The sequence below is a fragment of the Apis florea genome, unplaced genomic scaffold, assembly GCF_048593485.1.
Source record: "Apis florea isolate Af1SG1 unplaced genomic scaffold, ASM4859348v1 contig_3158_pilon, whole genome shotgun sequence".
Lineage (NCBI taxonomy): Eukaryota > Metazoa > Arthropoda > Insecta > Hymenoptera > Apidae > Apis > Apis florea.
The window spans coordinates 2,552,148-2,567,421 of NW_028256713.1; the positions used below are offsets into that span (position 1 = coordinate 2,552,148).

General features: G+C 37.0%; 1 protein-coding gene across 4 annotated transcripts in view; it reads right to left on the bottom strand.

Annotated features, from left to right (window-relative positions):
• Positions 1 to 15,274, bottom strand: part of LOC100870928 (ras-related protein Rab-37) — a 106,606-nt gene that overhangs the window by 80,153 nt on the left and 11,179 nt on the right. For all 4 annotated transcript variants that reach the window (XM_086909661.1, XM_086909662.1, XM_086909660.1 and 1 more), the window contains one exon: positions 9,840 to 10,091. In XM_086909661.1, the coding sequence (XP_086765787.1) occupies positions 9,840 to 10,091 (252 nt within the window). The remainder of the gene's footprint in view (positions 1 to 9,839; positions 10,092 to 15,274) is intronic.

The following is a 15,274-nucleotide window of genomic DNA, read 5'->3' on the forward strand; positions in this document are numbered from 1 at the left end:
CAAAAATATTCCATTTTTCAAATTCTTCTCTCATCGAATCTATCGTCTGAACATCTCGCAGGTATAATTTATCACCTTTCGAACAGTTGTTAAAAGAATTTCAACAAAAATCCAGAATCTACCGATCTTAACCTCGCTTGATTAATCTTAACCTTAACAATAATCCCTTGGTAATAATTATAAAGTAAGACAGGAATCGTGATATGTGAGAAACACAGGAATATTTTCGGGAATTTTCCAGATACAATGCGCTTATCTCTCGCGGCTGTCCTAAGGGTTATCGATACGCGGTCAGGGACGAAGCGATCGTTTTTTCGCTATCGAAAAGGCGTAAAGATAGTCGTACAAGTGCACGGGAGAGGAAAGTTGCGGCCCGTTTCATTGGAACGGGCGCAAATTTATTACGGCCGATCCTGTGCAACGTGCCGCTGGCAGACGTTTATTCGATGCCTCGAAAGATAAATGGGCCGACATGAAACGGGCTTATGGACGTTGTAAAATTTTCAAGATGCACGGGGAAACGACTCGCGCGGCTCATTAGGCCCCCGTGATTCTATCTCGATCGTGTATCGGCACGTTCGAGTACGCGAGAAGAATTTCATTCACGTTTTTTTTACAAATTTCTGCGAGAATTTCTAAATACCCGAGGAATTTTTTTTTTTTTTTTTTACGATTCAAGTGAAACCTTTCCAATTGTGGAACATCGGATATGTTTGAATAATGTGGAACCTCTTGTTTTTGTAGGAAAGTATATGTTAGGTAGGAGTGTATATCGATCTTTGTAGATCTTTCGATTATATCTGTCTGTCTTCGATTTCGATGAAATTTTCTAAACAAAATGTTTATTCGTCCGTTAGCTTTGCGATTCCCAGCGATTGAATTTCCTTCGAAATTCTTTTACGTCTAGTGAATTAATCCTTTTTACTCTTCAAGGAAACTCAAGTGATTCGATCCAATTTTCAAATGTATTTTGAAGAATGACCGAATTTATTTGAGATACGATTAAAATTGGTGCTTCTTCGAGAATGGATCAATGTTACAGTGTAAGTAATTTGAAAAATTATTTTTGCCATTCTGACGAACATGATGAAAGATGTTCATGTTCAGAATTATTATAATAATTTTAATGGTAATTTTATTATTACACCATGTTATTTACAATTACTATTACCTGTTGAAATTAAGAGATTCTTTGAACAATACTTTTTTCAATTTCTTTCTCTTTAAATTTAATTCTCTAATACAAGCTATCTAATTTATATGCGTAAATTCTTGGATATATGGCAAAATATTTCTTTTATATTTTTTATAAGTAACAATTAATCAAGGAGTACAAAAGGGAAACAAGTACAAAGAAGAATACGGAAATTAAAATGAGAGGAAAGGAAATTACGTATCTTTATTTCATTCCTGAAAAACAGAAACATTATTTCATGGATTAAAATGTTTTCTTTCTTTTTTTTTTTTTTTTTTTCTTACTACGTATTATCTCCAATTCATCAAATTATTGGATTCACCTGTATGAACAAATACTTTATATCCCACGCAATACAATTTTTCTTCCCCGTTAAAAATTTTCACGAAAAATCCTATCTTTTGTACGCCAACCATCGCCAATTCAATTTTTGAATTCATTTCCAAGAATTTCCACGCAAAATCTTTCGAAATTTTCACCAATTATCAAAATAAAACTGGGAAAAAATTTTTTTCCCCTCGATCCAAAAATAAAATCCATCTCTTTGACAAATGTTTCAGGAAAAATCGAATTCCCAAATTAAAACGATATACTTTCCACGATCAAATTTCCAATCCAATTAAAATTCATTCATTTTCCAAATCATCCCCCAAATATTTTCCCGCAAAATTTTCCTCCTCAAATTTTCCAAGAAAAATCCATCTTGTTCGACTCGTCGCCTCGCTTCCAATCCATAAAAGAAAAAAAGAAAAGAAAAGAAAAGAAAAGAAAAAACATCTTTTCGCATCCGACGACGCAACACGACTTTTCTTCCCGACGTCCAATGGCGAGGCAAGGTCGTGTGCATTCGTATGCTAATCGTCGCTCGACAAAGAGCAGCGAGGAAGGGCAAAGAGGAGAACTCTGGCCGGAACGATAAACGCGGACGAGGATAACGAGATTCTGGAAAAATGTCCCCGTCACCGCTAAATATAGTTGGTTAATTGGCACTAATTGCGAGTATGGCCGTGCGCCATACGATTCGTGAGCGGCTCGTGATCGAATTTGGAAGCAAAGAACGTTTCGAACGTTTTAATGGGCGGAGGGCGCGGTTGGCAGAAAAAAAAAAAAAAAAAAAAGAATGGTGACCGATAAAACTGTTTCTTTACCCCCCTTTTTTGGGGACTAGTTACGCAACTCGAACTCGATTCGATATCGAGTTTATTTCGCGAGCGAATGGAAGATCGTTTTCCTCTTTGTCTTCGAAATTTCGGCTCGCTAACACGAATGAAATGTATCGATTTTGCAATTTTTCATATACGATGACGCGATTTTTCAGATCTTTGTGGCGGAATTCTGTGGAGAAAATCAATTGCTGATCGTTGATGAGATGATTTTTAAAAAGTATTTTTAAATTTTGTTCAAATAGTATATTTTTAATTTATCTTTTGGAAGTTTAAGTTTATTAGGAGTATTTTCTTTTTCAAAACTGATGAGAAAACTATTGAGTTCAATAAGATATTACGTAGATAACGTGTTTTAAGATTTGAATAATTATTCTTGGAAATAGGTGCCTTTAATGTTTATAATTTCAGTTATGCTATAATTTAAGAGATTAATAATGATAATATTACGCGAATCATGTGAACATTTCATTTGATTTGAAATTTTGTTGAAGCTAGATACCACCGCTATTAATTTAAACTGCCGCGATAACAAGGAACAAATGCAATTTTCCAGCCGGTTAATCGTATATAAGTTGCCCGTGAAATGGGGATAAACAAAATGGCAGAGGTAAATTTAATTTCCTGATGCCGTTACAAATTTTCCTATCCATTCGAAATTTATATTATCCATCACCTCGCACTTTCTACGATCAAAAGTTCCTCCATATTCATCCATATATATTTTACCAATTATTTCCTTCTTTCTTTTTTTTTTTTTTTTTTATCCTTTCGACGGAAGGAGACTTTCAAAAAATCCGAGAAATCGAATCCAACATTGTTAAAATTTCTATATTCTCAATCACTGAGCCTCTCTCCTCTCCAATCCGTCGAATTCAAAATTCGTTTGTCGAAATTAAAAAAGTCCCTCCAAGTAGATTCCTTTTTCAGATTCAAATTTCCAATTTTTAGAGAGGATTTCTTTCGACGGATGGATCCAGGACTCGAACGATCCAGCTTGCCAACGACGAGGATCAATTTAAACTTCTGTTTAATAAAAGAAGAAAAAGAAAAAAAAAAAAAAGGAAAGAAAAAGACAACTCGCGAGTGGATATCGAGAGGAATGGAGGCAAAAAGGTGGGAAGGGGAGGACTGTTTCGATTCGTCGAATATATTAGGGAAAAACTCAATTACGAGGAGGGAAGAATAAGAAGTACTCCGCAATCCCCTTTTTGCTCCCGTGCGATAGCGAAATTATTACCCGACCGCCACGTTTCTTCGCCCATTACCAGGGCAAACTAACTTCGTATCCCGTTCAGAATTGCAAATCCGCGCTCTCTTTATGTATTATGGATCTTCGGCCACCGCCCGATTCGTGAATGAAATTTAATTGATTCACCCCGTTCCCGGGGCAAAAATCGACGAATCGGGCGACGACGTTTGTGAATATGGAGGAAATTCGTCGTATAAATTAAATCCTCCAGGCAATCGTTGATTATCCTTTTTTTTTTTTTTTCAAAGATTAATTCGAGATAGATATCTGTTGGATGCTCGTGTTATGTTGGAATGATTTTTATATATATAGATTTTTGAACAGTGGCAAGTTGATCGAATGTATATTTTTTATTTGATAAGCTTCGACAAATTTATTTTTGTACAGCTTTGTACGTTCAGATAATTGGAGACGAAGATTCATTTCTGGATTCGAAAGAAAATCTTCGAATTCTCTCGATGCTTCCATACACACTTTTCGTTTATTCGTTTATTTCTCGTAAAATTATCTAAATTTTTATATAGAATAACATTTCAACGTTCATATTTTTCCTTCAGATAACCGAAAATGAAGTTTCATTTCTGAATTCAAAAGAGAATCATTTCGAAAAATCATTCTCTCGACGCTTCGCATTTCATCTGTCCATTACCTTTGCATTACCTTAATTTTTATCGCTAAACAATCTTCCTGCCTGCCTAATTTTCAATCCTAACGTTGTCTCGCGAAAAACGAGAAACGAAAAAAAAAAAAGAAAAGAAAAGAATCGCAACAAGAGAAATGAAAAAAAAAAAAAAAGAACCTCGTCTTATGATAGATAGGATGGAGGTAAAGGTTCCCTCGTTCTTTATCGAGGAGCGTTTATCAATTTACAATTCCCAGTTCGGGGAGGAGGCGAGCGGAATACCAATGGTTTCGCGGACGCGAAAAACGCGGCTTGAATCCCTCGGTTCGCCTCGACTCGGTTGTTTCGATCCGTCACGATAAAAGGAGAGCCTACCTTTTCGATCGCGCCAATGCCAGCTCGTTGGAAACGCGGGGATAGGACTACAGGGACGTTTGCCATTTTTAGGGACATTATTGTCGCTCGACACGAATTCTATTTCGGTCTACGTGTAATGCGCGCGGAATCAGGAGTCGAAACACTCTCCTCGTCCTTTCGAATTGAAATATGAAAATTCTTAAAATATCCCCTCCTCTTATAATTTCTCGTCGAAATGAAAATCTATATTCTCGTTTTACCCTATATTGAAAAGAATAATTCTAACGACTCCAAGAAAATTGAAAATTATGATCGCCGGGATATCGAGAAACAAAAAGGATCAAGGATTTTCAAATAATCTTCGAGATTATCAGATTGAAATCGTAGGTAGAAACCCTGGAGAGGTCCTCCACCAAGCTTCGTCGTGTCTTCCTCCATTACCACGAGGCCGCTAACTCAATTTGTATGCGACTGCGCGAGCCCGCCAAATGCACGGCCGGTTAAGGTCACCGCAGTTCCTAGCCGAGTTCCAGGCCGGTGCACGAGGAAAAAATCTTCCTCCTTGATCCAGCTGCTCTTTTTCTTTTCCCTTCTTCCCATCTCCAGACACCGTTGGCTTTCCTCGCCAACAACTTGGCAAATAACGACGAGAGGAGGAAGAGGAGGGAGAGGAATAGCTGGTTCGCTTCGTTGTTTCGCCAGGTAATGTGATTATAAGTTGAAGAAAGATTGGTCGCTTCTCTTTTACTTTTTCTCTTCTTCTTTCTTGTTTTTTTTTCTACGATCTGCGTGTACTTTTTCCTTTCTCTTTCTCCGTTGCTTATTACACTTCTGTACGCTTATTACTTTCTCATTGCGTCGGATGGTGCAATATTATAATTGCAGCTTGCTGGTCTTAATTCGTTGAAGAGCGGTACGTCTAGTCTTCGAAAGAGGCAAGTTTCGAGGCAAATTAAGAATAATCGTCGCACAAAATGATTCCTCGAACGTTCTATTTACGTTTTTCGATGCGCACAAATTTCAGTGAACTCGATCGTGAATGTTTGTGTTTTCAAAAGAGAACGTAATATTACAATTGCGGCTTATCTTCGAAAGAGGCAAACTTCAAGGCAAGTTGAGGAGAAAATATTCTTCGATTATTCTTTCTATTCTTTCTATTATATTCGTTCTTCGATGCGCAGTGAGATATCTTATCGCATGCAAAATATTCTTCGAGACGTCAATCAACGCTTCAACATCGCATAAGCATACGTTTCGTGCTGAAAATCCAGCCGATCTTCGAGAGAACAGAGTTTCGTCGCGCGTATCGAATCAGGAAATTTCCACGTGGATGGTCGAAATCAGCCGGATTCGCCACGTTAATGCCACGACGTTACGGCTTAATCATATTCCATCAGTCCGGCTTAAACACTCCACTGCGGCCAATTGTGTGCTCTTAATCCTCCCACGCTGCCGTTTCAGAAGCGCTCGACTCGAGTGGCGTGGATCAATCCATCGATCCAACGAGCAACACGTATCGAAGATGATTCGTTGGCGATCGATGCTTTTTAATCCCCTAGATTTCCACTAGCTCCTTATAATGGAGCAATAAATTAGGTTAACGGTCCATTGCACGCCAACGGTTCATTCATGCTTTTCTTCAACGAGAAACTTTCCCATTTGATTGTCTAATTAGCGATTGTCTAACAGCTCCTTTAATCCCGCTTTGCTACTTGATAGAATGAAGAAATTATTTTCGTATGTCGTCAGTTGATGGCCAAGAATTTTCTATTTGATCGTTGCAAATTAGAGATATACTTCCTTCTAATCTATATTTACACATCGTACGAGTTAAATTTTCTAATTATTCGATTTATTTTTCTTTAATTGGCATTCCGATGATTTTCGTTCAAGCTTTTCATTTATTTTGGAATGTGACGTGTTTACTTTTACCAATCGTATATTGTAACTATTATAATCGAGATTTTTAAGTGTTTTTGATCAACGCTTGAATAATCTTCCACGTTCATCAATCCCCTTTACTTTAAAAAGGATACCTTTTCCTCCCTCTCAAGGAAATTTAAAATCCTGAAGAGATTCGTAAATCGAGAAATTATTTCGATGATTTTCGTTCAAGTTTTCCATTTATTTTGGAATGCGACGTGTATTGTAACTATTATAACTATTATAATTTTAACTGTTTTTGATCAGTCAACGCTTGAATAATCTTCCACGTACATCAATTCCCTGAAAAACCTTAAAAAGGATACTTTCGAGGAAATTTGTAAACAAAGTCCTGAAGAGACTCGTAAAATCGAGAAATAGGATATCTCGCCTCCCCCCGCGCCGAATGATTCGCAACGGTAAGAGCCGATCGAGCTCTTCAATTATCCCCTTATAGGAGTGAATACTCGGATGGAAGGAAACGGGAGGCAAGAACCGGCTCGGACCCCCTACCGGTTTTACTTCGCCCTACCGATCACTGGAGCGGCCTTCTTCCCCTCTCCAACGAGGATTCCCTCGTTAATTGCCGTGACATCCTGAAATTCGCGAATCATACCTCCTGCGTTTCTCTTCCTATCATCTCTCGTACTCGATAATATTATTCTCGATCGAACGCTTTATCTTTACCTCGAGAGCGAGACTTTAATCAGGGGAGAAATTGAAACAAACGGATCGTATTGTTGTATTCCGTATTTAATTGGACTTTTCAGCACCCGATTAAGTTCGATCCTTCTGAACAGAGAATGTGCCTATAAATACGTGTGTACATCCTCCAGGAATAACCATCCAATTCAACTGGTCCCTTGTGCACGATAATTCCAGTTAAAATTGCAAGGATATATAATATACTTCTAGAAAAAAAGCAATAATCCAAAAAACAAATCATTCAAAATTAACTTTCATTGCTCGTTAATTTTAAAACTCGTGCCTTTCAAACCTTCTTTCCAAATGAATATCGTTCGTCCAAAACCGATCTTACTCCCGAAATTAATCTTCATATCGAAATTTCTTTCGAAATTACAATTTCCCTTAGAATCCTTAAAAATCGGCGCATTCGAACCGAAAACGTCGTCCGCGAAAAGAGAGGCGTTCGGGAGTGGAAAAATTCGATGGCAGGCGTTACGAAACCGTTAAAGATCGGCTCGACCGGTATCGATGCGATGCACAGCGCAAGAATCGCGGCCGATTCGAGGCCCGATAAACGCGAGTTTCGTTCGAAACGCGAAACCAGTTCGACGCGAAAGAATCGGCTCCAACGTTGACCAACGATCTCCACCGCGGGATGATATCTCGCGAGCACGACGGCAATCGGCTCTTCTGATCCCGCATTGTAATCGAAGGCGAATCGGAGGCGATATCGCTCGATCGTAAAATAAACCTCGATTATCCCTTTCGGATTTATCCCTCTCGAGGAGGGATTCTCGTTGCGGGAAAAGGATTCAGAGCGGGGGAGGGGGATTACGATTTTGTTTGTAGAGGATGATGGAATTTGTAACACGAATTTGTAGATTGTTTTCTTATTTTTGTGGAATGTCGAGAGAATTAGATCGCACGATTGTTAAGAATCTGAAAAATTTCTATTAAGAAGAAATTTGAATAGAATCTTTAATTTTGAGATTTATTATTAATATTAACGAGCGGTTAATGAGAGTGGTGTAGATCAGAAATATATATCCAAATCACTCGAAATGACAATCATCGATTTCCATATCTGTACAAAAAATAAATGAAATGAAATTTCAAAAAAAGAATCTAATTAAACATTTTATTAAAAAACACGAACGTTCTGAGCCCCTTCTTGAATAAAATAAATACCTAAAACAACGTAGATAAACGCGAAAATCTAAATCTAAAAATCCAAATCGCACGATTATTAAGAATCTGAAAAGTTTCTACTAAGAAGAAATTTGAATAGATTCTTCTTTAATTCTGAGATTTATAAACGAGCGGTTAATCGCTCGAAATCATTCAATTTCCATATCATTAAAAAAATAAATAATTGGCCGGCATTGACTTACAAACTTGTAATGTTCAGAAGAAAAAAATGAAATTTCAAAAAGAAAAAAAGAATCTAATTAAACATTTTATCAAAAAAACCACGAACGTACCCTTCTTGAATTCTACAAATCCATCCTGCCCTATCGCAAATTTTCCATAATCTATAAAACAACCTAAAACAACGTGGATAAACGCCTATAAAAACCTAAAAATCTGAAAATCCAAAATCTTAGAAATCAGGTAATTCTCATTGCGCGAGCGAACGAAACAAGCGAAAGCAAAAATCAACGAAACAGAAAAGCATACCGACAAAAGGGTACAGAGGATGGTTGGTAAAGAAACGGGGAGCGGAGTGGAAGGGGACAGAGGATGGAAGAGGGAAGAAAGAAGTCTCTCTCTCTCTCTCTCTCTCTCTCTCTCTCTCTCTCTCTCTCTCTCCTGTCGAGAGAGGGCCGAGAGAATAAAAGGAAGAAGTGGAAGGAAGGACGTAGGGTATCGTGTTGGGGGCCGTACCCGCGATCCTCGGGCATTCCCGATCATTATTCCGCCGGCTTGCCACGGGGAGGAGGCTGACCTTGGTACGAAGGCATGACTGACCTTGTTGCCGCTGCATCCGAGAAACACATTGTGTCGCATCCATCATGCAAATGAACCGGTAATGAATATCAAAAACCAACTTGAATGTATTTCTTTTTTTCCCTCCCTTCGTAGTAAGAGCGAGTAATACATGCCGAGAATACTCGAAATATTCGGCTAAATATACAGATACAAATATATATATTTATTTACGTGTCAGAGAGATTCTGATGGAAAGAGAGAGAGAGATATTTTTTTGAGAAAATGGAGTTTGAAGGGAAATATGTTCCAGGTGTGACCTGGGTATCGATGGTGTGGATATTGGCTTTGGGAAAAGGTGTTCGGGGTGAAAGTTAGTTTGAAAGAAGGGTATTGGTAGAGAAAGAAAGTAAGGGCGTTTTATCCTATTAAATATGAAAAGGGAAGAATAAAAGGTTTTCCCGACAAAGTGGCACAGTTTCCACAGTAAAAGAGGAAGATGAAGAAGAAGCGTACGTAAGTAATATTTCTGAGACGAGTTTTATTTAGATGCTCTGCGAAATCCGGCCTTAATCGTGCAAATCCTCCTCGCACATTCCTCTCACAATCTGCAAATCCATTTTCCACACGGTTGGAATCCATTTTCCAATCGAAAAAGACTCCGTTGCAATCCGTATGTAATAAAAATCCATCATCCTGTTCCATAAAACTCACCTTGTGAGTCAAGGCGGAGTCATCTTCTTTGGTCCTCTTGAAACTACTCCTTATGTCGTTGTAGTCTCTGGACGAGTAGCCGTAGCTGTTGTCCAACACTTCTGCGGGGGGTTTGTAATCCCGATATCCGGTCGGCGAGGGGGTCGTGGTGGGTTGACCCATCAGAGGTGTTAAACCGGTGGAAAGCGCGGCGGAGGTGTCTTCCTCCATCTCGAACACGTCGTCGCTCATGCTGTCGTCGGCCGTCATCACCTGAGGATGAAAAATCGAGATCGCGGGATGAGTAATGGGGGCCATTAATACGCTTCTCGTCTCGTTTCGAAATTTAAAAGAATTATCGCAATGGTGGATAAAATAACGGACGATCTTCTTCGCTCGTGAGATTGATTTCCTCGAGGAATCGATCTCGATTATTTTAATCCGATTATTTAAATGTGAAAATTCATTTTCGTTCGTAATTTAAATTCAAATTTCAAGTCGGATATGAACTTTTGAAATTACATCTAATCTTTATATTTTTCGGTCTTAGTAGAAGCTAAGAAACTAAGAATCTATTTTCAAACAACGTGAAAATATCCTGTATGTATAAAATTTTACAAGACGATTCCTCGTTCGTTTCTTCGACATTTTTAAATTTTTACACATTTTTCAGAATCATTCGAAATAATATCGTAAAATTTTCTCGAATCAACTGTAAAATATATAAATTTCCCTTTTATCTTATAATTTATAATGTAACCTTATAAAAAATTAATCTCTTTTGCATAAATAATTTTCTATCTATAAACTACCTTCTTTAAAAATCCACAAATTCTCAAACCCTTCGTTAAATCAAATCTCAAACCAAATGGAAAATCCAAAACAATTGAAATCCTATTCTAATCGCATCTCCAAATCTTTATTCTGAAACAATATACAAAATTCTTGCCCCCTTTGAAAATTCAATTCCAAACAACATTCACATCTCTAATCCCTAAGATTCAAACCTATCTCACAAATGAATTGAACGCATTCTGAAACAATACACAAAATTCAGCCTATACAACATTTCAGAAGAAAGCAACAATCTTTAAAAATCCGAACAACATCTCACGCACACCTCAAACTTCCAATTAAAATCTCGATTCGGCCACAATAGGCAATATCGGCCGCCTACACCCTCGAATTCGCACGTATATACCAATCGAGGAGGGCGCCGATCGAGAGACAGAGACTCCCCATTGCCAGTGGCGTTTGGTATATGGGTGCCTGTGCTCCCAGCCGGTTAATATTTTATTATAATCCGAAGGACGCGGCGTATATGGCGAGGAAACGGTCCCGTGATACGGGCCGCGATAATTCCCGGCAAAACGAGAGCCACGGCTGTCGCATTATCAAAGCCAGCGAGAAAACCAGTTCGCAGAAGCGTGCACGCAACAACCGGCCGCGAAAGCTGAAATAACTGTCCTTCGATCGGTCGGACATCTCCATCGGTTGCGGCCTTGCGACCGCTTTCGATGCCAATTAGCGTGCCACGTAGCGATCCATGCCTGATTATGAAGCGTGGATGATGCTTGATTCCTGATGAAAATTGAGACGAGCCGGCTACCTGTCTTTAGCGTTTCATAACGTTTAAATTGGCGATTAACGGCCGATCGTGATGGGTATTAATGAGTAAGTTTCTTGCGTTTTTTTGTTGTGACGATGGATTAATGAATTGAGTATTTTGCGCGTGTCTAGTAGTTTGTGAAAGTAGATAATTAATTTGAAAGCTTTTTATTATAATAATGAAGAATTAAGTTTTTTTTTTTTTTTGCTTTAATGTATGTCTTAGTATTTGTGAGAAAGTGGTAACGATAAATTGCTTTTTGTGTTTTGATAAGGAAGAATATTTTGTGTGTCTAGTTTAAATTGACGATAGTGATTGACGATGAGTAAACTCTGTTTTTTTTTTTGCTTAATCTTGTATCTTAATATTTGCGAGAAAGTGTAACGATGAATAGACAATTGCTTTTTGTATTTCAATAAGGAAGAATATTTTGTATGTCCAGTTTAAATTGGCGATTAATCACGCGATGGTGATGGATATTAATGAGTAAGCTGTTTTTGAGTTTTGTTGTGATGATAGATTAATGAATTGAGTATTTCATGCGTGTTTGTGAAAGTAGGTAATATTTGAAAGGAAGAATATTGAGTATTTTATGTGTCTAGGATGATGATGAGTAAGTAGGTTAGTATCTGGATACTTTTTTGTTGTGACAATGAAAAATTGAATATTTTATATTTGATGTTGTATCTAATATTTGTGAAAAAGGCCTCTGATGGAAATTGTGGATATAATTTATAAAATGAGCGAAAGAACCAATCCTTAGAGAAAATTTATTCCAATTATTCCAAATTCCAATTTCATCGCGAAGAATGTGTTGTCGAGTAGAAGCTCGTGATTCGTCATGACGATGCAATTTCTATCGTTACGAAAACCGATTTTGAATAAATTCTAATTAAACGAGTAAGGAATGAAAACAGTAAAATATATTATTAAATATTATTATATCGAAGGGAACAACATTTACGAATTTAGCTTCCTCTAGAGGGAAGAAACTCTGAAAGAAAGTGAGCATCGGTTGTGAAAGATTCATACGAGACTTTCAAATACGTTCCCCGTGAAAGAGAGATTACATCGGATTTCTTTGCCGCTCCCCGTAGTAAACAGAACACTTCCATAAATCATGCAGCACGACTCTCGTCTCCTGCTATAGAAACGTGTCGATACGAGCGATCGTCATGCGTAACACGAATTACTTTTATTCCACAATTAAAAACTATAAATAATACACTGTTCAATGTGTAACAATTATTAAAAACGAATAAACAAATAATCATGTTTAATAATCAATTTATAATAATCAATCACACTTAATACAAGTTATCGTAAAAGTTTATTATTACTTCTTTCAATCGCAATTATTTTCCCACCGTTATATCCACGTTTACACGTTTTTATACTTATTACCATTTTCATTGCCATTAAATGATAATGCCATTAATTATATATTTAAGTGTTTTATAATAGTTCTAAAAATGATTACCTATTCGATAATTTACAGCGTTTCGAATGCGAATAATTTTTATTGTTACGTATCATCGTTCCTTCCAGTCGCCATTGTTACGCACTCTACTATTCTACGCTTGTTTCTACCTTCGCTCTTACTTAAAAGAGCGAGAAGCTTCTTTCAGCCATCATTTGTAGATAACGTTATATATCAAACGTTAGTAAAATAATTAGAATCACTCGCTCGATATTTCCTATTTTCAACATATGACGCGCGTGAAAGATTTATTTTAATAATTTGTTTAAAAATCGTCCTCCCCTCCCCGTAAAAAGATCCTTCGAAAAGATTTCTCTCTCTTCTAAATCTAAAAAGCTTCTCAGCAAGAGAATCATTTGTTTCTTACGGAGGAGAGAAACTATTAAAAATTGTCCTTCCTCCATTCCTCTAAAATTAGATTCTCTTCTTCGCAAAGAGATAAGAGCCGAAACAAAAGCCAGCCGAGTTCGATCGAGTCGATCTCCATTGCGTGGAGAGATTTCACGATTTCACGAGAGGTTAGTTGCTTTAGAGATCTTCATTCGATGTGGCAACCCTTGCCTCGACCGGCTTCCGGAAAATTTAATTTCCGCGACGCGACGAAAGCTTGCGTCGATGATACGTGTTTCGATCGATCCTCTCTTTGCTCTCTTTATCTCCAACTTTTTAAACCTCGTTTATTATTAAAACGTCCTCGTGACGTTTCCATAAATTTCCATCGCCAACGTTTTAATTACCGCGATAATTGGCTCGATGAGCTACACGACACGATGCATAATAATTTCTTAATCGAAATCGCAATATGGAGACTCGGAGATTTATTGTGCTTTCGTTGTAATTTTATTTTTCGAACGGATGTCGACGTGATTATGGATGAACAATTAGCATAAATCTCGAGCGTGATTAACTTTTCACTTCTCCCGTAAATGAGATGAAATTGGCGCGTCTCAGAAAAGAAGTCCTTGAAAGTGTATGAGTGAAAGAAAAATTCAGTATCATTTGAAGTATTTTAAATCGAGACTAAAATAAAAAATCTTAACAGTAATCTACTTTAAAGATATTATTATTACATCAAAAATGATTTTTTCAAAAATATCAAAAAATTACTAATTTCATTTACCGAGTGAAAGTTAAATTTTTTAAAAAAACAAGTATTAAAAAGTATTACTACTCCTAATTAAAATCTAAAATAATCCTCCAACGATCAATGATTCTCTCCCACGTGACAAAACCATTAAAAAAATTAAATATATACACCATATGTTATATAAAAACTGGTTAACGTTTCAATAATTATTTTCTCACGAAATATACCTGCTTTCACCTGCCTATTCTTTTTTCACAAGTAGCAAGAAGATTACAGACAAGTCGAGGAGCGCGTTAAACCTCTGTTCGCCCTCCATTTCTTTTCGGCCAGCAGACCGCCCCGAATCGGTCCGTGTCGGAGCCAAGGGGTAGTCCCACCCCTAGGCCACGGCTCACAGCGTTCGTGCCCCATGAATTTATCAGGCTGCTCCCGTTGGAAGCTCTGCCGATTAGCCAGCCCGTATAAACCTGGAAATTAGCATTCTCGAGGGAGAATGGAACGGGATCGTGACGCGCGAGGCGTTTAAGAGCGGAAGTGGCGCGATCGGATTAAATTATTGCTGCTTTCAGCTTGATTGATCGCTACCCTGTCCCCGTTAGAACGATGGAATTGATTAAAGTCGATTGTGATATTTTTGACAGGTTTTAATTTATTTTCTTTTTTTTTTTTTTTTTTTTTATTTTTCTTTACTTCTGCTTTTTGAAATTTAAATTTTAATGACGTTTGGCATAATTTTTGGTGATTTTCGGAAAGATGAGTTTGTAGGAGTGTTTATAAAAAATGAAAATTTTGATGTATAAGCTTATTACATTTAAGTCTCTTTTCTTGACAAATCTCTTTCTTGATAAATGAAAATCTTCATTGATATTCATCGACTTCAAATCCTAATAATTTATTATTATTTGTATTATTTTCGAGAATTTTAAAATCTGTAATTTGTTCTATTCTAAAAATTTGTCAAATTCAATTTTTTGCAACTTAAATCTCGATTCGAATAAAAAATTTTTCTAGACAGTTATCCCTTATTCAAAATCTTGTTTATAAAAATTAATCCACTATTCCCAAAATCACTTCGCAATTGACTCTCAAACTCCAATAAACAAAACTTCCACTTCTCTGTAAGAACAATATTACAATCCAGAAATCTACAAAATTTAAAGTTAATTAAATAAAATTAAATTAAATTCTACCCTCCAAATTTACCATTTCCAAAATCACGTCATCCCTGATAAACAAAATTTTCACTCGACTTCTCTGAAAGAACAATATTCCAATCCAAA